Here is an 18,114-nt window from a genome sequence, read left to right on the forward strand (position 1 = left end):
GCCACCGCGCAAAGGTTCCTGGGAGCGGCATGCGCCAGGCTGGGCGGCTGCGCAGTAGAGCAGCGTCCACATGAAGAGCCAACAGCTAGTGAGGCCCCGCCCTTGGCCCCGCCCCTCCCGCCCGCCGGGCCCCGCCCCGCCTCGCTTCCAGCCCAGGCAGCTGGCTGCGTCCCGCCTCCAGCCTTGTCCGCTCGCGGCCCAGAGGAACCCATGGCGGGAGCCGAGGCGGGGTGTCCGGGACACCGCGGGAAGGGGCACGAGGGAGAGAGCGGGAGGGGAAAAACTGGCCTTAAGAATTTCAGAACTGATATTTCAGTCGAGTGCATTTTATTTTTATAACCGTGAAAAATCCTGTTACTGACCTCACAGCAGCTTTTTTGACGTTGAAAGTGATGACATCTATGAGAGGCCTTAACCTAGAGAAAAACCCAGAGGCCTGTGGGAGGAGCCCTGGCATCACGTCATCCGAGAGCCCGCAGAAAGGTCTCAAGCTCACATCAGAGCTCTGCGGCCGGCCGAGCCGCCCCCTCCCCTCCCGGGGTCTCCAAGTTCCTCCTCCGTCTTTGTGCGTTCGGTGCGCTCATTGGTCGTTGTGTCTGCACGCATTAAATTTCTGTCCTTTCATTTCGGGGAATCAACTCTTTCTTGGTGAAGGGGAGCCTATGAGTTCTGTTTTACAGTCGACATTGTTGGGGCTCGTCCGGGATCCAGAGACAGTCAGAGCAGGTGAGCAGCCGGGCGCTAGCGCCGCACAGAGCCGCTCGGGCTCCCACGCTCAGGATGGGGCTCCTGCAATCCAGCTTGCACCTCTCCGGTGTCCTGAGGCTCTGCAGGCCTTAGTCGGCAACTGCTTAGCGGTTTTCTCGTTGAAAGGCCTTGTTTATCTGTCTGTTGCCTGCCTGTAGTTGGATTTGACATGTCGGCCTGTTTCCTTGGCGATTGGGCTGTTTCTTGAGCCTGGCTAGCCTTTAGCGGATTCTTTTTGGAATAGGGACTGTTGCTACTGAATCTGGCCGACATTCTGTTGGGCTCTAGACTGGATTGTCTCATTGAAAGTGTCATTCAGCTGTTAGCCAGGCTCTTTCGAGAGCAGGCCGTCTCCCAGAACTGGCTTTTTTAGCCTTTGGCCTGACCTCTCTGCTCAGGCACTCCCAGAGTGAGGCTGGCTGGTATATGACCTGAAGGAAGCTGGAACGCTTGTCAATTGTTTTGGGCCCTTGCTCTACAGAAAAGTCTCTGAAAAGGGATCTCAGTTATGTAATATTTTAAGACTGCCCCTCCTCCAGGAACTCCAGCCAAATTTATGCTTGAAAGCCAAGGCCACTCTTCAATGCGTACTTAACTAAATGGACAGATTTCACCAGAAGTAATTCGGAAAATCGGTGGCCAGTGTGGGAAACCTTTGAGATTCCCAGCCTCACTTTCTTAAAACTGAATTGGACAATAATAGCACTAGAATTGGCAAAGATGAATGGAATGCCTATTTCGAGTGGTATTTTGAGGCTTTCAAATGTTACCAAGCATCTGAAGTTGCCTGTTTACAGAATAAAAGTTTTAGACTTAACAGAGGCTATTGGACTTTTAAAGAGAAAAGAAAATGGCCTCCCTGCTGGGTCGCCCCCCCCCCCTTCACATCTCAGGCTCCGTCCCTGCAGCCTCAGACTCCTTGAACCTCTGATGCTGTCTGACCTTCCACTACCAGCTTCCTTGCCTCCGATTCCAATCTCCCTGAGTTTAAAGTTAAGCCCTCTGAGAATCCCAGTAAACCTCAGAGTTCATATGTTCCCTGGACTAAAGCTGACTTATGATCCATAGTTAAAATATTTCCTAAGGTGAATGTGTGTCCATACAGTCTTGTTGAAGAGTTTAATAGTTATTCAAACTCACCACCTGGGTCTTCTCCGTCGTATCAGCTAGTTCATTTGCTAGTCGGTGAAGACCAGGCTCGGCACTGGATGGAACTTGCACAAGGGGACCATCCCGAAAAGGACTTAGGAAAAGAGACTTCTGATTCTTGGCAAAGTGCTGGAGCACCCACTGGAGACCTCCCCCGAGGGTGCCGCTCTCCTGGGGCCTGGTGACCGCAGCAAGCACAGGCTCACTCGCCGTCTGCCCAACCTGTTTGTGGCTGCTGTAATCAGCCTCGGACGGTCTTTAAGGAAAACTCTGGCTCCCTTCCGCCATGGACAGCTCGTGGGTGGCCCTTCCGTCTGTGCTTATGACCAGGTGACCCGCAGTTCCCTTCTGTGAGGGCCAGGGCAGGGTGGGGACCGTGCCCTTCACGGCCCGTCAATCTGACGAAGCAAGTGCTCACGCCATAAATGAGTCGCCTGGGAGAAAATTGCTAAAATTATTTATTTTCAAGTCCAGCCAGTGAAGCTCCCTGTACAACACCCCAAACCTCCTGGTTTCCACTGTTCTCCCAAAGAGCCAGGACCCTGGAAAAGGAAGGTCACAGACGTAAGCCCCGCAAACACCCTAGACCCCCAGCCACCCTCCTCGATGTCCTCCCAGTGGCCGGTGACGCCTCCAAGGGCTTCAGGGCCCCTGCTCACCCCTTGTCTTCACCCTCCAGGTCGGAGGTGAGTCTCTGTCCCGTTGGCGGCACCGGGGCCACACTCGGTCACCTCCTGCTGTAAAGCAACCCGTGCCTCGGAGTCCAAATTCGGGGGTCCCTGAGCCTGTGCCCTTGTGTCCAGGCCCTTGGGAGGCGCCCCCTTTCTCCGAGATCCCCTACCTACCCGTTTAGTGAGCCCAGACTCCCAGAGGGTCGATGGGCATCCGTCTCCCAAAGGGGGAAGTAACCTGCGGTCTGAGGGGAGCGTTGAACAGGTGGATCGAGTGACCACCAGCATCTTCACCTGCTCCCCTCCCAACAGCGCCGCAGCCCAGTCTGGGAGCAGCGACCGCCGGGAGCACCGGCCGCCGGGAGCACCGGCCGTCGGGAGCACCGACCGCTGAGTCAGCTGCCACCTCTTCGTGGGCAAAATGTCCCACCGACCCTGGCAGTGTCCACAAGTCACTTCTGGGTCGAGGACATGGCACTTATGCCATCACGGGGGCGAGTGACAATTCACCCAGAAGGTAAAGGTCCGAGTTTTCCCGCCCGCATTATTCCCACAGCCCCGAGGGCTGCCCCAGGTGGCACACCCTTCCCCAGAGAACCCGCCTGCTGCGAACATGGGCCTCCGTGAGGTTTCTGTCAGGTGCCCCCCAGGAAGGCGGCACCCGCTGGCTAAAGCCTGCAGTCTTTAGTGGACCTGTGGCTGCCAAGGAATGATGGCAGTTTATCCGAACCCTGCTTTGCTATTTGGGAGGTCCGATCCTGGAACCAGGGCCACACCTGGGCCCTGCACTGGCCTCCTGCGTTCCCGGCTTCCTGGCCCCCACACTAGGCGTCACCACAAGGCTTCCTCCCTCGGCTGCTCCGCTGTTGCGGAGACTGGGTCGAGCTCTCCGATGGACACACCTCTGGGCACTTACTGAAGAGTGACAGTCCTGTCCCACTGACATGGGACAAACGGGATGCCATGGCCTGTGAGCCTGAGAGGAGAGTCACAAACACGCCGACCCAGCCAGCCCACCTCTCAGGCCCCTTGTCCCTTTGTGCACAAAGAGGGAAGAGGGCGGGGTGCCCTGGGGTTCTCGCCCCAGGCACGGGGACCAGCCACGAAGTGACCGGGTACACAGCTTGCCCCTCTCTTCTCTGGTAAAGTTGGGGCCCCGGGGTTCCCGTCCCAGGTACAGGACCAGCCACTGACCCGAGGGCAGAGAAGGCGCTGGCTCAGCCCAAACAGCCCCCCGCCCTGCTGGAAGACCCCGCGGTCCCCACTGCGGCTGCTGTGCGTGCGCCGAAGCGCCGGTCGCCTCGCTGTCCCACCTGGGCAACGTGCCGCCCAGGAACTGGCCCGCACTGCCCCTGGACACTCCAGTTCCCCAGCAGGCCACGCAAGGTTCGAATGAATTTCGTCTCACTCCCGGCTCGTGGGCGCGCATGGCCCGTTCGTCCTCTCGCTGGACTGAAGTCCCCTGTAGGCAGGCGCGGCCCTGTCCGTAGCTGAAGTCCTGTCAGAGGAGAGCGTCCCTCTCGAACACATTTTATTGGCCAGGTGCTCCGCTGTGCACCTGCGCCGTGCTAGCCACCCTCACCCCTCAGGGGTCGTGAACACGCTGACAGTCTTCTAAGACTCGGTTCACAAAATGCGTAGGCACGCTCCAGACACGTTGGCCAACAGCACTGCCGCGGGCCCTTCGAAATCTCCAACCCTCCCTTTTGGGGCTCGTGAACACCCGCTCTGAGATCATCGCAGGACGCCCCAGGCACCCGGCTGCTCCTGCTTCCCGCCCACCATGAGCGAAGGGAGACGCTCTTAGTGTAAGGGCCCCACTGCTTCCTCTGGAGACACCCGCGCTCGGCAGAGCAGGCCTGGCACTGTGCTTGAAGACGACGGCCCCACCCCCACCCCCTGCCACCTGGAGACTGTTCACGGGAAAAGGCACCTCACGAAAGACTCCCGCGGCCTCGCCGGTGGGGCCCGTCCGCTACGCCGAGGCGGCAGGCGCTCAGGCTGAGGCCGTGGGTGCGAGTGGCGCCCCTGCGGTGTCCCTTGTCACTTGCGGGGCTGGAAGCACACGTGGCTGGTGGGCCCTCAGTGGTCTGCGCCCTCAGTGGTCTCCCTGTTGCTAAGTGTGCAAGCCCCTCGACCCAGTGTCCGCAGCCTCTCCAACCTCTCTGGCTCCAGCCACCGGCCCCGTGTCCCCAAGCTCACCACACCGAATGTCACGCCCTCTCCCTTTTCACGTGCCTTGGTTCCCAAGGTTTGCTGCCTGGCAAACGGCTGCTCATCCTCGAAGCCCATTGCTCTGTGGCTTCCTGCAGGAGGCCTGTCGGCCCAGCTGGAGGGGATCACCCCATCCTCCCTACTGCTCCTGCTTCTGGCCTTGAGCCCTGGGGGTGCTGGGGGTGCCCACAGCTCTCCCCGTTGCCCGCCGGCTGAGCCGGGCAGCCCAGGGCTCAGTGATGACCGCCTGCAGTCTGCTGCTCTGATTCCCGGCTGCTTTAGTCCTAGAGGTCACAGGGGAATGTGCTCGGCCTCCCTGGACCTTGGCCCCCCTGCAGAAGGGTCAACGCAACCGCCATGCGAGCAGCTGGTGCAGGGCCTTTCTGAAGGGGCTGAGCTCTGGCAGGAGACAGGAAGGGGTCTGGCCCAGGGCTTGGGTGGGCGGAGGGTGGGAGCCACAGGGAGGACCTCTGGAGCAATCGGTGGCATGACGGGAGCCACCAGCAGCTGCAGGGAGGCCCCTGCAGGGACATGGTCTTGGGGCCCACCCCTGGGCAGGACGGCAGGCCGACACTCAATGGCCGGGCAGCTGCAGGTCAGGGCCCTAACTGGGGAAGGCCAGGGAGCCTGATGGCTGTGGCTCAGCCTGCACCCTCGTGGGCCTGGGCGAGTGTGTGAGGGTCTCTGGGCTGGGGCTGGAGGTGGGTCCAGGCGCTGATGAACTGTCCCTCTGTGCCCTCCCTGGTGGCCTGCAGGCTGACCTCACCTCAAGAGGGCTGTTCAGATATTCTGGCCGCCACACCTCCACCTCAAAAGTCAGTTCCTCAGCTCAGCGAACAGCCTGACCCTCGAGTAGACTGGCAGCTGGCCTGGTCCCCTGGGTGGCACTGCCCAGAAAGACCCCTCCCATACCATCCCAGGTCACTCCACCCAGCCTAGAGAAGAGTGTGCTTGAAGAGGAAGTGAAGGGAGGCCCGTGGCCAGGGACAGCCAGAAATGCCAGGTCAGCAGCAAGCCGCCTCTGCAGGACAGATCACAGGGCAAGGGATGGCAGTCAGGCACGACAGAATTCGGAAGAATCAACACCATCTCTATATAGGAATGGGTGTGGGGGCGGCGCTTTGGGCTGGGCCCTCCTCATCCACAGCTCACGGAAGGGTCGGCTGGCCGGGAGGGTGGATCAGGGGTGCCCAGGGAGTCAGAAGGCCAGACTGAGGGCACCCAGTTCAGCGGGGAGGCCTGGGGAAGCTCCCAGGGAGGCAGGGTTCCGCGCGAGAACCGGCCAGGCTGTGTCCAGCGGGCTCTAAAGCGCGCAGAAGGGGCCTGTGTCGTGGCGCTTGGGTCTTCGCACGCCCTGGATGACCACTCCGGGCGCGGAGGGGAAGCGCGAGTTGTAGCAATCCTCCACGTAGTAGGCGGCTGGGCCGGGGCTGCGGGCTGCACAGGGAGAAGCGGGGAGCCCCATGCAGACCAGGGCACCAGCCCCCACCTCCCTGGGGCCCCTGCCCCGCCCCCAACGCCTCCTCACAGGAGCTGAGCCAGGCGGCGAACGCGGGCGAGCGGTTCATGGAGAAGGCGGGCGGGCGCGGGCTCCGCAGACGGCACCCGGGAAGGATGTCGTACGCGTTGGGGCTGGGGCCCTTCTCGCTGCCCGCGGCGTGCTGCGCGGGCCGGGCGCGCTGACCCGCGCCACAGTCCCGCAGCCCAGGGCGCGCGCGTGCCTCCTCCACCTTGGAGGCGGGGCGGCGTCCCCCGAAGCTGAAGGCGGGGAAGGCGGGCCTGCTGAGCGGGCGGTAGTCGGCGGGCGACGGCCACTGTGGGGGAGGACGCAGCTGCAGGCCCCGCCGGGTCCCTCGAGGCCCCACCTCGGCCCTCCTCCCCTTTCCCAAGGCCCCGCCCCTCGCTCGCGGGCCCCGCCCACCCCGCCCTCCAGGCCCGGCCCTCAGCCGGGGCCCCGCCCCCCCGTCGCCCACAGACCCCGCCCCCGCAGGACCCCCTGGGCGAGCGCCCCACCTGTTGCTCGCGGTTGAAGTCGGCCTTCTGTGTAAAGGGGCTTTCACTCTGTAACCACTCGGTCTGCCATGCCCTGCGGCCACCGCCCTCTGCAGTGGGGCAGCGTCGTTGGGGAGGGAAGGCTGGAGACGCGGCCCCGCTCCCAGGACGCGGGCGACAGGGCGGGGGGTGCGCGCGGGAAGGAGCACGCACCGCGGGCCGGGGGCTTGCGGCCAATGCTGAAGTGGGGGTGCGGGGATGATTCGCGCACCGAAGCTTCCGGCACCTCGTACTTGGTGGGGCCAGGGACGTCCAGGTCGGTCACAATGGGGGGCCGACGCTCCAGCCCTGGTGGTTAGCAAGCTCTGGGCCCGTGTCCTCCCAGGAGGCCCCCCTTCCCCGGCCCCTGTCCCGCCTCCCCAGACTAGACTAGGGACCCCCACTCACACAGCTCCTTCAGGTTCCGGGTGCAGATCCGCGGGGGCCCCTGGAGAGGGCTCGCCTGCATCTTGAAGGGCGCCGGGAGCTCCTGCATGGCTGGGGGCCACATCTCACCCCCCGTGGACTCCGGGCCCGACAACATCAGAGCTGTCTGGGGCCTGCAAGGGAGACAGAGGGCCAACGTCCACCCAGCCGGCGGGCCGCCCCATCCAGCCTGCTTCCCGCACCACCCGCCCACCGCCCTAGCAAGTTACTGGGCAAGCACTATTGATTTCGGCTTCAGGGAGCCATGGGTCCAGTGTTTGTCTCCATTGATGTAAAAGTTTGCCAGGAATTTCACAGCCTTCTGGTCAAAATTCATGATTAGGGTCTCCAGCTGCCTTCCACTAGGACACCGCAGGGCTCTGTGACCTCACTGGCCAGTCATGCCCCACCCCACCCCCACCCCCTAGTTGCTGGTGCTCCCAAGGGAGGGGCATTGTCCAGCCCTGGAGGGCCCGGGGCAATGGGGTCCCCAGAGGGGCCCCTCCCCTGACCTGCTAGGTGGGTCACCATGGGCAACCTTGTCCCAGAGGAGCCCCTAGTGTGCCTTGGCGACTCCTGGCTTAGCCTCCTTTCCCCCTTCCTCCCTTTCCTTGTCCTGACTCTTCCCTTAGCTGGGACTTTGGGGGTCCATTCTAACAGGGCTTCTGGGAGCACCGACACCCGACAGAGGGTGGCGAAGAGAGTGGGTGCTAGGGGATGCCCGGCTGTGCCGGGCCAGCTGGAAAGAAGTGTGGGGTACACGTGGAAGGTCCAGAGAGGCTCCCAGGAGGAGGAGGACCCCTCCCCGCTGGAAACTCAGCCCTCAGAAAAGCAAAGCAACAAAGATGGATCTGCCCGCCCCAGAGGCAAGCCTGGCCCTGAAGCCCGGTGGCCTGAGCTGGGCTGAGGTGCGGGAGCCTCTCTTCCGCTTGGGGGCACAGAGGCCAGGTGTCACAGCTGGATGGGGCTGCCCAGGCCCAAGTGCAAAAGAACAATGAGCCAAGTGAGCAGGAACGCCTCTGAGCCCAGGCCCTCAACTCCCTCCGGAACTGACCCACCGGCCAGCCTCAGCCCCAGGCACCCAGGCCCCCTCCCTGGCTGAGCCGCCCCTGTTCAGATCCCTCCCACCCAGCACTGACGGCCTGGCCTTGGGAGGCACTCCAGATAGATGGAGACTTGCTTGAGGAAACGCAGGCTTTAGGGGCTCAGGCCCTGTGCTCCGGGGCCCTTCCACATTGCAGAATGTTCTCTGGGGGCGGCAGCCACCGATGCCGTTTTGTTAACACAGCCCTCGTTAGACATTTGGGTTGGCTCCGGTTCCTCTCTAGCAAATGTCGTGACGGGGTACACTGCACGTATGTCTTCAGCTAAATGTTGACCATTTCCTGAGAGGAGCCCATAAGTGGAAGCGATGGGTCAAAGCACAGAACGTCTTGTATGGACTTGACCTGTATCCCCAAGTTGCTTTTCCAGACAGAATCTACCAGAGCAGGGGTTCTTCTCACTGTCACCCTGCTGGCGATGAGGGTCAGAAACTGCCATCATCAGCATTTACTTGATTAAGATTCAATCTTCTGTCCATGTTTATTGACTGCATTTGTCCCTTAATATGTTCACATTATATACGTAGTTTTCGGTTGGGGTGGTAATTTTTCATATTTTTGTCATGTAAGGTTTTTAGACTGATACCATGTTTGTAGTATTTGTTGCAAAATGTTCCTGTTTTGTAGTCTCCTTTTTCATGTTGCTTATGCTGTTTTGACATGTCCTTGAACCTGCTAATCTTTTCCTTTGATATTTTGTATGGTGAGGAAGTGTTTCCTACCAAAAAAAAAAAAAAATCAGGATTTGTTTAAAATGGAAAGTAGTGCCCAGCTCCAGGGGAAGGGCCTGCTGAGGCTTGTGACAGTCCCCCTGAAGCTTCCACAGCCCGTGGGCTGCGGAGGGGACCTGGAGTGGGTGCAGTCTCCCTTAGCCTCACCCTGAGGGCCTGCTGGCCTCCGAGGGGCAATGCGTCCAGGCTCAACCCTGCCCCCCTTCCCTGCAAGGCCTCCTCGGCTACAGCAACAGTTTCGATTTTCTGAGCTCTGAAGTGTCCTCGCTGTCACACCTCCCAGCCTGCTGCCCGTCCAGGCCTTGGTGTGCCACCTGTCAAACGGGAGCACTCACAGGGTCAAGGATCAGCCTGGCCCAGGCGATGCCCAACAATGGGCCCTCTTCACAATGGTTGCCAGGCAACAGGGACCCCTCTCAAGGAAGGGAGCCTGATGAGGGAGGGCTGCAGCCAGCAAAGGCGGACTTGAAGCGAGATGACAACTACTCAGAAACACGACCTCTGCACGCCAGAGCCTCATTATATCCCTGGGTGAGCAGAGGACCGGACGGGGACTGTGGGGGGAGGGGGAAGGGAGAGAGAGGCCGGAAACGAGAGCTCAAGGCCAGAGCTGGTCTCCAGGGAGGGGGCTGAGGCCCCAGGGCTGAGGGGCCGAGGGCTGGAGCAGGGCGTCGAGGGCCAGGTAGGCATCATGTCAAGAGCAGAAAGCCACCTGGGGACAGCCCAGCGCCTGGCGGAGGCTGCTGGAAAAGACGGTGGACGCTCGCTCACGGAGTGCTGCGCGCTTTAAAGACAAGACGAGCATTTGCAGTGAGCAGAGCGGCACGGACACCAGGCCGCCTCACGAGGCAGCCCCCCACGAGGCAGCCCCCCACGTGAAACAGAAGCGGGCCGAGCTCGGCGGGTGCACGCGCGTGCCCGCGCGCGCCCGCAGCCCCGTGAACGAGGACGGAGGCTGGCAAGGCCCCAGGCCTAAGCTCACAGCGGTCCTGGGGACGAGGTGGGGCGGGGGGTGCTGCGCGGCTGCCACCCCACCGCCCCGCGGGGGCCTCGCCTCACGTTCACGCCGCTCCCTACGCGGCTGAACGACGCTCAGCTTGACCACGGCCGCCTACCAGCTGCTTAAGTCCTGGACCACGCAGTGGGCTGCTGGTGCCCAGGGTGGCAGAGGTCCAAGCCAGACCCCGCCAAGGCTTCCCAGTGGTGCCGGCAGCCGGGAGCTCGCCTCCGAGGGCCAGGCCCGTTCCAGCCTCAGAGGCGGCTGCTGCTGCCCCCCATCCTGTGGAGAGGCGGGGTGCCCAGCCTGGGGCTGGCAGGCTGGCCCCGCGCCCTCGGTAGGGGCCCTGCCTTCGCCCACCGCCCCGCCTGCACCCTTCCTCTGCAGCTATGCAGGCTTCTATCCGCAGCTGCGCTACCAGGTGGGGAAGACCTACGGGCGCACCACGGCACAGCTGCTCACAGACCCCAGCGTGCTCAAGAGCCCATGCTCCGTGCTGTCCCCCATTACCAAGCCCAAGTTCATCGAGGACTTCAGCGAGTCCAAGCCACCCCTGGTTCCCTGCCGCGACCTCACCGAGCCCTACATCCCCCACTACACAGGTGGGTCGCCACCCGCGGCTCACCGCCCGGCCCCTCCCTCCCACCCACTGTCACTCATGGCCACCTTGTCCCTACAGGTCTGAAGCCCTACAAAAACTTTGAGAACCTGGGCCAGTTCTCCCCCCAGGAGGCGGATGCTGAGGGGCTGCCAGGGGTAGAGCACACATCCAAGCAGGTCTCCCTGCCTGCAGGCTTCATGCCCTTCTACCCCTACCCCCCGTGCCCGCCAGGCAGAAAGGGGGACTCCAGGGACTTCGGGCACCCAGGCCTGCGGCTGGCATACGGGGAGGAGGGCTGGAAGAGCACCACACCTGTCCACAAGGCCCCTGGACAGTATCAGGTGACAGAGACATTGGAATCGCTGGGCTGAGCCCCACCAGCCAGACCCGGGAAGGGGTGGGATGGTGACTTGCCTCTTCCCACCCAGCTGTACCACTGCCGGAGGGACCAGCGCCCACCCGCAGCCCACTGGCAGGAGACACTAGACGTGAGCAGATTCCACAGGCTGCCCGAGCTGGACCACCCAAACATGATCCAGCGCAAGGCCATCTCAGGTGGGGGCCTGGGGCGGGACTGGGATATCCACATGCCCAAGGCACCAGGGGCCCGGAAGGGACGAGGGTGAAAGCAGGTAAGGAGGCTGCCCACAAACCCTTCCCTTCTGGGGCCCAGCTTCCCCGGGGGCTGGGCGTGCCTGCTCGCCCACTCCCTTCTGGCCCCAACATGTGTTTGCCCAATGAGAGAGGAAAGACTCTGGACAGGCTTCCTGGACACCCCTGGGAACAGACGGGTGGCAGAGACCTGGGGTGGCACCTTGACCTCTTCCTGTCCCAGGCTATGCTGGCTTCGTCCCCCGGTTTGCCTGGGTCATGGGGATGAATTACCGCGATGGAGTTACACAGGCCATGGACGAGTTTGACAAGAACCAGGTACCGACGGTGCCCAGCGTGGTTTGCGTAAGGGTCTCTGCGCCCGAGTTTGCAGCAGGGCTGGGGCTCTGCCTGACCCTTTCCCAGGGAGGCTGCACCACACCCACCCCGCCCCACTCGTCCCTCAGTCCAGGTCTGTGCTCCCTGCTGGAAAGCCACCTGGGGCAGGGTGCACACCCCCGAGCACTAACTGCACTGCGTGCGGGAATGCCTGCCCCACCCCGAGACACTCTGCTGCGAGTCACCTGGTGCAGGAGCACATGTCAGCACCTGTCTCTCCAGTTCCTGTTTAGAAATCCGGTCTGTGCCCTGGGCGAGAGGCTGCCCCAAACGCATTGGCCCAGCACCACCATCTACAACAGCCGGGGCCTGATACCTTTCTACATGGGCTTCATACCATGTGAGTGCAGGGACCTCCCACAGCAGGGAGGAGCGGGTGCTGGCCCCTTACTCATGCTGCACTGCTGGCACAGGGCCAGCTCTATGTCCTGGGGTCCCCTTGAGGTAGGGTGCCCCTGCCTCCCCATGGTGGAAGGAGCTAAAAACCCCTACCTCTACGAGACAGATAAAGCAGCTGCCTCCAGGGGCAGATACCCAGGGCAGCGCCAGGCTGCTTAGCCCAGGTGCGCAGCTGCACATGCAGCCGTGCCGACCCCCCAGTGGCCGCTCAAGCAGGGCAGGCACACGAAGTCAGCTGCAGCTGTGCCCCCACAGCCATGCAGGACAACTTCGCACTGACCTTTGGGAACAGTACCCGTGAAGCCTACCAGAAGGAACTGCAGAGGAGAAACCGGACACTATGAAAATGCTTTAATGGTGACGTCTGTACAGCTGTGATGTCGAGACAGGGAGAAGAGCAGGTGCACACACAGCGAGACTGGCTATCGGGACAGGTTGGGAGTGAATAAAGAGTTCTCACGGCCTCCGCGCTTCCCGTCCCAGAGGGCCCTAGGCCACCTCCTCCTCCGCCTCCTCCTCGAACTCGCCCTCCTCCTCGGCCGTGGCGTCCTGGTACTGCTGGTACTCGGACACCAGGTCATTCATGTTGCTCTCGGCCTCGGTGAACTCCATCTCGTCCATGCCCTCGCCCGTGTACCAGTGCAGGAAGGCCTTGCGCCGGAACATAGCTGTGAACTGCTCCGAGATGCGCTTGAACAGCTCCTGGATGGCTGTGCTGTTGCCGATGAAGGTGGCAGACATTTTTAGCCCGCGGGGTGGGATGTCGCACACGGCTGTCTTCACGTTGTTGGGGATCCACTCCACGAAGTAGCTGCTGTTCTTGTTCTGCACGTTCAGCATCTGCTCGTCCACCTCCTTCATGGACATGCGGCCGCGGAACACGGCGGCCACGGTCAGGTAGCGGCCGTGGCGGGGGTCACAGGCGGCCATCATGTTCTTGGCGTCGAACATCTGCTGGGTGAGCTCGGGCACCGTCAGGGCGCGGTACTGCTGGCTGCCCCGGCTGGTGAGCGGCGCGAAGCCGGGCATGAAGAAGTGCAGGCGTGGGAAGGGCACCATGTTCACGGCCAACTTGCGCAGGTCGGCGTTGAGCTGGCCTGGGAAGCGCAGGCAGGTGGTGACCCCGCTCATGGTGGCCGACACCAGGTGGTTCAGGTCTCCGTAAGTGGGTGTGGTCAACTTGAGGGTTCTGAAGCAGATGTCGTAGAGCGCCTCGTTGTCGATGCAGTAGGTCTCGTCTGTGTTCTCCACCAGCTGGTGGACGGAGAGGGTGGCATTGTATGGCTCCACCACGGTGTCCGACACCTTGGGCGAGGGCACCACGCTGAAGGTATTCATGATGCGGTCGGGGTACTCCTCCCTGATCTTGCTGATGAGAAGCGTGCCCATCCCAGACCCAGTCCCCCCACCCAGGGAGTGGGTCAGCTGGAAGCCCTGCAGGCAGTCGCAGCTCTCGGCCTCCTTCCTCACGACGTCCAGCACTGAGTCCACCAGCTCCGCGCCTTCTGTGTAGTGCCCCTTAGCCCAGTTGTTCCCAGCACCACTCTGACCTGAAAAAGAGAAGCCAGTCACTGGTTAATCACACAGGTGGTCATGGTAACACTGACCACTAAGCCAAAAAAGCCAAACGAGGGGCGAAGCGACATCCACAGCTCACCCCACAAAGACAGACAAATCTCAAGGTAGCCACCACCCCAGTTAAAAATTAAATTATGGGTTGAACTGACACGGCTTAGCAATAAGCCAGTCCCTCCCACGGGCAGCCCCTGCCAGCTCCCAAGGACAGATGAGCCTCCGCGGCAGTCAGGGAGATTACATCTGCCGCTGCTCCTTCCCTGCCCCGCTCCTTCCCCTGCGGGGGACAGCTGGGCCTTCCTCCCAAAGCTGCTTTAGACAGGGATTGAGTGACTCCAAGGGGGAGGAGAATATCCTGCCAGCGCCCCAGCTTCTGATCTAGGTAGAACAGATCAGGACCTCGGCTCTGAGGTTCTGAAACCGGTGACCTTGGGCGCCCCTTGACCTTTGAGACGTCCTTACTAACAGACCACTACCCAACCCCGTGTCCGCGGCTCACCAAAAACAAAGTTGTCTGGCCTGAAGATCTGCCCGAAGGGTCCCGAGCGCACGGAGTCCATGGTGCCCGGCTCCAGGTCCACGAGCACAGCACGGGGCACGTACTTGCCACCTGAGGGAGCGGGAGGGCGTTAGCGAAAGGGCAGCCGCCGGGCGGCTGGAGGGAAGGTGGGCAAAGGGCGCGAGGTCTCACCAGTGGCCTCATTGTAGTACACGTTGATCCGCTCCAGCTGCAGGTCGCTGTCCCCGTGGTACGTGCCGGTAGGATCGATGCCATGCTCGTCACTGATCACCTCCCAGAACTGCGAGAGACGCGGGCGGGCCGGGGCTGAGTCACGCCGGCGTTGCCTGGAGCCGGCTCCGCCCCGGACGGGCGCGGCCCTCCCCTCCCCCTTCGGCCCCCCCCCCCCCGCTGCCGGTCCGGTCCCCGGGGGCCTGCGCAGCCGCCCCCGCCCTCGCCCCGGCCCCGCGCGGGGCCGCAATGCGGGGCCGCCACCCGCTCGCCGCCATCTTTCCCTACCGCCCCGCCCGGCAGGCCAGCCCGCGCAGGGTCCCCGCCACCCCGCCGCCCACCTTGGCGCCGATCTGGTTGCCGCACTGGCCGGCCTGCAGGTGCACGATCTCCCTCATGGCGGCGGCGGCGGCGGCGCGGGCAAAAAGACGAGAGCGAGATCCTCGGAGCGGGCGCGCAGAGTGCTACAACCGACGCTCCGCCAACGCCTATATACCCACCGCGCCCGCCTCCGCCAGCCTTGTATTGGGCGGTCAGAACGAGGCTGGCAAGCTTCCTTGTTTGATTGGCTGAAACCCCGTCTATCTCGCCGCCTCACGCCCGCCTTCCCAACGCCGTTCAATGTTTATTGGTCGGCTTCGGCCACCGCTTTTCCTATCAAAATCCCTCCGCTCGCGCTGCGGTGCCCCGTCCATTGGGTGTTTCAAATGATTGATTTGTCCTCTCATTGGGTGGCTTTGGAGAGCACGCCGACGGGCTGGCGCTATTGGCTGTGCGGGGCCAGCGTCCTGGTAACCGCCGCAGTGCCGCGGGGCGCGCGCGGGCTCTGGGCGCGCGCCGTGCGGCGCGGGCGCCCAGGGAAAGGCCGGCTGGGCGGCGGCCCGGCGCGCGTGTGTGCAGCGTGTCCGCGGCCCCGGGGGGCCGGCGCCTCCTGCGGGGGGCCGCTGCCTCGGACTGCAGCGAAACGAGGGCGCAGGTGATCTGGGCTACCTTGCCGGGTCTCGGAGCCGAGGAGGGGCGCGAGGCCATTCACTGCAGAGGCAAACAGGGTTCGGTTGCCAGGCCCCGCGAGTGGGTGCAGTAGGGGCCCTCCCCAAGAGCGGAAGAGGCCTTGGGCTCTCGGTGCGCCGCCTCGGTCCGCACGCCCTCCCCGAAGGCGGTCAGGTGAGGGAGCACGTGGGCCGCTGCGGGGGAGGGGGGCAGAGCTGGAGAGGGCAGGGAGGTGGTTGGGGCGGGTCGCTGCCCCGCAGCCATGATCCTGTTGTGGAGACCGCGCTGGCCCCTTGCCCGTCGCCTTGGTACCTCGGCCCCAGCGCACCGAGCTCCGTGGAGACGAGGGTGGCGCCCAGACCTCCCTTGGCGCGGGCGGGTCCCGACCTCCGGGCTCCCGGCCCTGTTACCCGAACAACGATCAACATGCCTGGACTGACAAATGCCTTTAGTTTTCACTGTTTACGTTTGGGGAAAAGAAAAACTTAACGAGGGAAAAATTTGTGTGTGGTTGCATTTTTATTCAGTCGCCTTAAAGACAGTCAGTACACTTGCCTTACACGTTTGTAACAGTTAATAAAGGATGAATCTTAGGTCTGCCCTGGACAGTCTCCCTGGCTGTGGCCGCCGAGCCTCTCTAGATTCTGGTTTTCTCAGTGCGCTCCTTTTGCTCCTTCGCCCCAACGCGAGGGTGTTGGGGACAACCGTGTACTGTGCAGTACCAGGGTGTTCTGGCGTACTGCGGTATCTCAGCAGCAACGGTGTGCATGTGACTGGGACTGTTCATCGCAGGGAAAACTGTTGGGACAAGCAGCACGCTGGACGCAGGCCAGCCCTTCCATTCCCTGGAGAATGGTCTGCTGCTGGCTCCTGCAGCACTCCTGTCCTGGAGGGTGAGTCACCCCGTCAGAGTGCAGGTCAGGTACAGCAGGGCCTGGGCACCCGCCCCCTCCCCCACAGGGCTGCCAGGACGGTGGGCCCGGCTTCTGCTGACCACAGGCCGTGACCCATGGGGTGCGCTGTGCATGGCCGTGGGTAGCCTGACATCCTGGGTCCTCAACAGCACCCTGCAAAGTAGCTAGCTCAGCTGCTCAAGCCACAGTCAGCCAGGCCCTGGCACTGCAGCAAGGAGGCTGTTCGGGCCTTGTAGCAGAGCTGTCACAAGTCCGTGAGGAAGGGAGAAGCCCAGGCTTCCCCCAGTGCGTGTGCAAAGCCCTCCCTCCTCCCTCCTCCCTCCCCCAGACCCACCCTTGTGGCCAGTGCCCACAGGGTTGGCAGTTCAGTATGACACTCCCATTTTATGGGTAACAAAATAGAGTTGGTGTCATCCTCCCAGGTGTGAGCCCCAGAGCTCTCCCTGGCACCAGGTTGTCTGCTTGCCCCTCCCATCGCCCCAGAAGGTGGACACTGGCTGGCAGCGAGACAGCTGGCCCCTCCCTGTCGTCCTTGGGCCTGAGCCTAAGAACCGTGGCTGCCGCTGCAGCACGTGGCTGGTTGAGGGAGTCCCCACGGGTCCCCACCCTCAGCCAAGAGTGTTCCTGCCACACTGTAGAGGTGAGCCCAGTGGGGGCCTGTGGTCTGGTGGGATGTAGGGCGAGAGGCCGCAGGGAAAGGCAGGCAAGGGCTGTGAGGTTGCTGGGCGCCTGGCCCTCCAGCCCGGCCCACAGCTGTTGGAGGCATCCACCAGGATGGCTTTGTTTACCGGTGGCCATGGTCCCAGTGGGAGGGTGTGTTACTTCCAAGCCAGGCAACAGGCAGACAGTCGCTCGTGGCCTCAAAGGACCTGGCGGTCAGCCTTTGTGGGCGGCCTCACCCACCCCGGAAGGAGAGCTGCATGAGGTACTTTCTTCCCCTGGCACTGCCTCCCACAGTCTCCCCGGGGAACTAGCCAGGCCCAGCCTCTCCTCAAGGGACTTCCATTAGAGGGACCCTGAGGCTGATGTCACACCTGCAGGTATGTCCCAAGGTCTCAGAACTGGAGGTACCCAAGCACGGGAGCACAGGCCTGCCCCAGGGGTCTCGTTCCCATGGGGCCCCTCGTGACTCCCAGAACAGAGCTACTTCCCTCGGACAAGGTGAATCCAGGCTAGGAGCTTGTTGGGGGACAGGGGACCTAGGGTAAATGGGGGGGCCTAAGGGGACTGGGGTTCATGGGGGGTGAGGGACTGAGAGGGCCTGTGGGACATGGAGAGCCTCAGGGGTCTGGGAGACACGGAGAGAGACTGAGTGCCTGGGGGACATGGAAGGGGGCACTAAAAACGCTGGGGGACACGAAGTGGGGGCTAAGTGGACCAGGGGACACAGAGGGGGCTGGAGGGCCTAAGAGAAACAGGGCTAAGAGGACTGGGGGACATGGGGGTAGTAAAAGGACAGGACCATAAGTAGGAATGTCTCTGGGGTTCCCCCCACCTTCCTGACCATGCGCGCCCCTCCCAGCCCGTCAGGGCAGGGTCCTGGGCTGGGAGGAGGTGACCACTGCAGCAGCAGACGAAAAAATACGGCACGTGGGATCCTTGACCGGGGTTGCTCTTCAGCCCCTCTCAATGCATGAGTCCAGCGGGTGGCCTGGGCGGCGGGCTGGGGTGCGGGCAGCCCTGAGCTGAGGCGGCAGGAGGCCCAGGCGCTTTCCTGGTGTCTGGTTACCTGCTGGCGGTCGGTCGGACAAGCCTTCCTGTGTGGAAACCCAACACTGCGCCGCCGCAGGGAGGGGCCCGGGGCCCGTGGGGAGCGCGGCTGGCTTAGGGCAGGCACCGCCCCCAG

The 18,114-nt window shown here is 62.8% G+C and overlaps 3 protein-coding genes across 4 annotated transcripts; 1 reads left to right on the forward strand and 2 right to left on the reverse strand.

The window, feature by feature from the left end:
* Positions 1–181: 181 nt before the first annotated feature.
* STPG3 (sperm-tail PG-rich repeat containing 3) lies at positions 182–7,641 on the reverse strand. Of its 2 annotated transcripts, XM_036239322.1 has the most exons (7): positions 7,221–7,641; positions 6,987–7,121; positions 6,795–6,883; positions 6,310–6,595; positions 2,742–6,218; positions 2,556–2,633; positions 182–2,438 (listed from the first exon to the last, which is right to left on the reverse strand). In XM_036239322.1, the coding sequence occupies exons 1-5, from the start codon at positions 7,354–7,356 to the stop codon at positions 6,085–6,087; spliced, it is 780 nt and encodes a 259-aa protein (XP_036095215.1). In that variant the 5' UTR covers positions 7,357–7,641; the 3' UTR covers positions 182–2,438; positions 2,556–2,633; positions 2,742–6,084. The 2 variants fall into 2 exon arrangements, with proteins under 2 accessions (XP_036095215.1, XP_036095214.1); XM_036239321.1 differs by having other exon boundaries at positions 2,742–6,595.
* A 1,429-nt stretch (positions 7,642–9,070) lies between these two features.
* On the forward strand, positions 9,071–13,610 carry FAM166A (family with sequence similarity 166 member A). The gene is made up of 7 exons (XM_016130993.2): positions 9,071–9,603; positions 10,457–10,671; positions 10,749–11,011; positions 11,099–11,225; positions 11,506–11,600; positions 11,883–12,000; positions 12,315–13,610. The coding sequence occupies exons 1-7, from the start codon at positions 9,548–9,550 to the stop codon at positions 12,401–12,403; spliced, it is 963 nt and encodes a 320-aa protein (XP_015986479.1). The 5' UTR covers positions 9,071–9,547; the 3' UTR covers positions 12,404–13,610.
* On the reverse strand, positions 12,396–14,867 carry TUBB4B (tubulin beta 4B class IVb). Its single transcript, XM_016130992.2, has 4 exons — positions 14,706–14,867; positions 14,326–14,434; positions 14,134–14,244; positions 12,396–13,609 (listed from the first exon to the last, which is right to left on the reverse strand). Exons 1-4 carry the CDS (start codon positions 14,760–14,762, stop codon positions 12,549–12,551), a joined length of 1,338 nt encoding a protein of 445 aa, XP_015986478.1. The 5' UTR covers positions 14,763–14,867; the 3' UTR covers positions 12,396–12,548.
* Between the last annotated feature and the right edge of the window lie 3,247 nt (positions 14,868–18,114).

The sequence above is a fragment of the Rousettus aegyptiacus genome, unplaced genomic scaffold (assembly GCF_014176215.1).
Source record: "Rousettus aegyptiacus isolate mRouAeg1 unplaced genomic scaffold, mRouAeg1.p scaffold_m13_p_3, whole genome shotgun sequence".
NCBI classification, from domain to species: Eukaryota; Metazoa; Chordata; class Mammalia; order Chiroptera; family Pteropodidae; genus Rousettus; species Rousettus aegyptiacus.

Excerpts from the sequence above, each read along its gene's own strand:
- STPG3 (XM_036239321.1), bottom strand. The coding sequence starts at position 7,356 with ATGTTGTCGGGCCCGGAGTCCACGGGGGGTGAGATGTGGCCCCCAGCC. Across the intron at positions 7,122-7,220 it reads CCGGAACCTGAAGGAGCTGT|GGCTGGAGCGTCGGCCCCCC; the intron begins GTGAGTGGGGGT and ends GCTAACCACCAG. Across the intron at positions 6,884-6,986 it reads CCGCAAGCCCCCGGCCCGCG|AGGGCGGTGGCCGCAGGGCA; the intron begins GTGCGTGCTCCT and ends GCCCCACTGCAG.
- FAM166A (XM_016130993.2), top strand. The coding sequence starts at position 9,548 with ATGACAACTACTCAGAAACACGACCTCTGCACGCCAGAGCCTCATTAT. Across the intron at positions 11,012-11,098 it reads AGGCCCCTGGACAGTATCAG|CTGTACCACTGCCGGAGGGA; the intron begins GTGACAGAGACA and ends CTTCCCACCCAG. Across the intron at positions 11,601-11,882 it reads ACGAGTTTGACAAGAACCAG|TTCCTGTTTAGAAATCCGGT; the intron begins GTACCGACGGTG and ends CTGTCTCTCCAG.
- TUBB4B (XM_016130992.2), bottom strand. The coding sequence starts at position 14,762 with ATGAGGGAGATCGTGCACCTGCAGGCCGGCCAGTGCGGCAACCAGATC. Across the intron at positions 14,245-14,325 it reads GTACTACAATGAGGCCACTG|GTGGCAAGTACGTGCCCCGT; the intron begins GTGAGACCTCGC and ends CCGCTCCCTCAG. Across the intron at positions 13,610-14,133 it reads GCCAGACAACTTTGTTTTTG|GTCAGAGTGGTGCTGGGAAC; the intron begins GTGAGCCGCGGA and ends TCTCTTTTTCAG.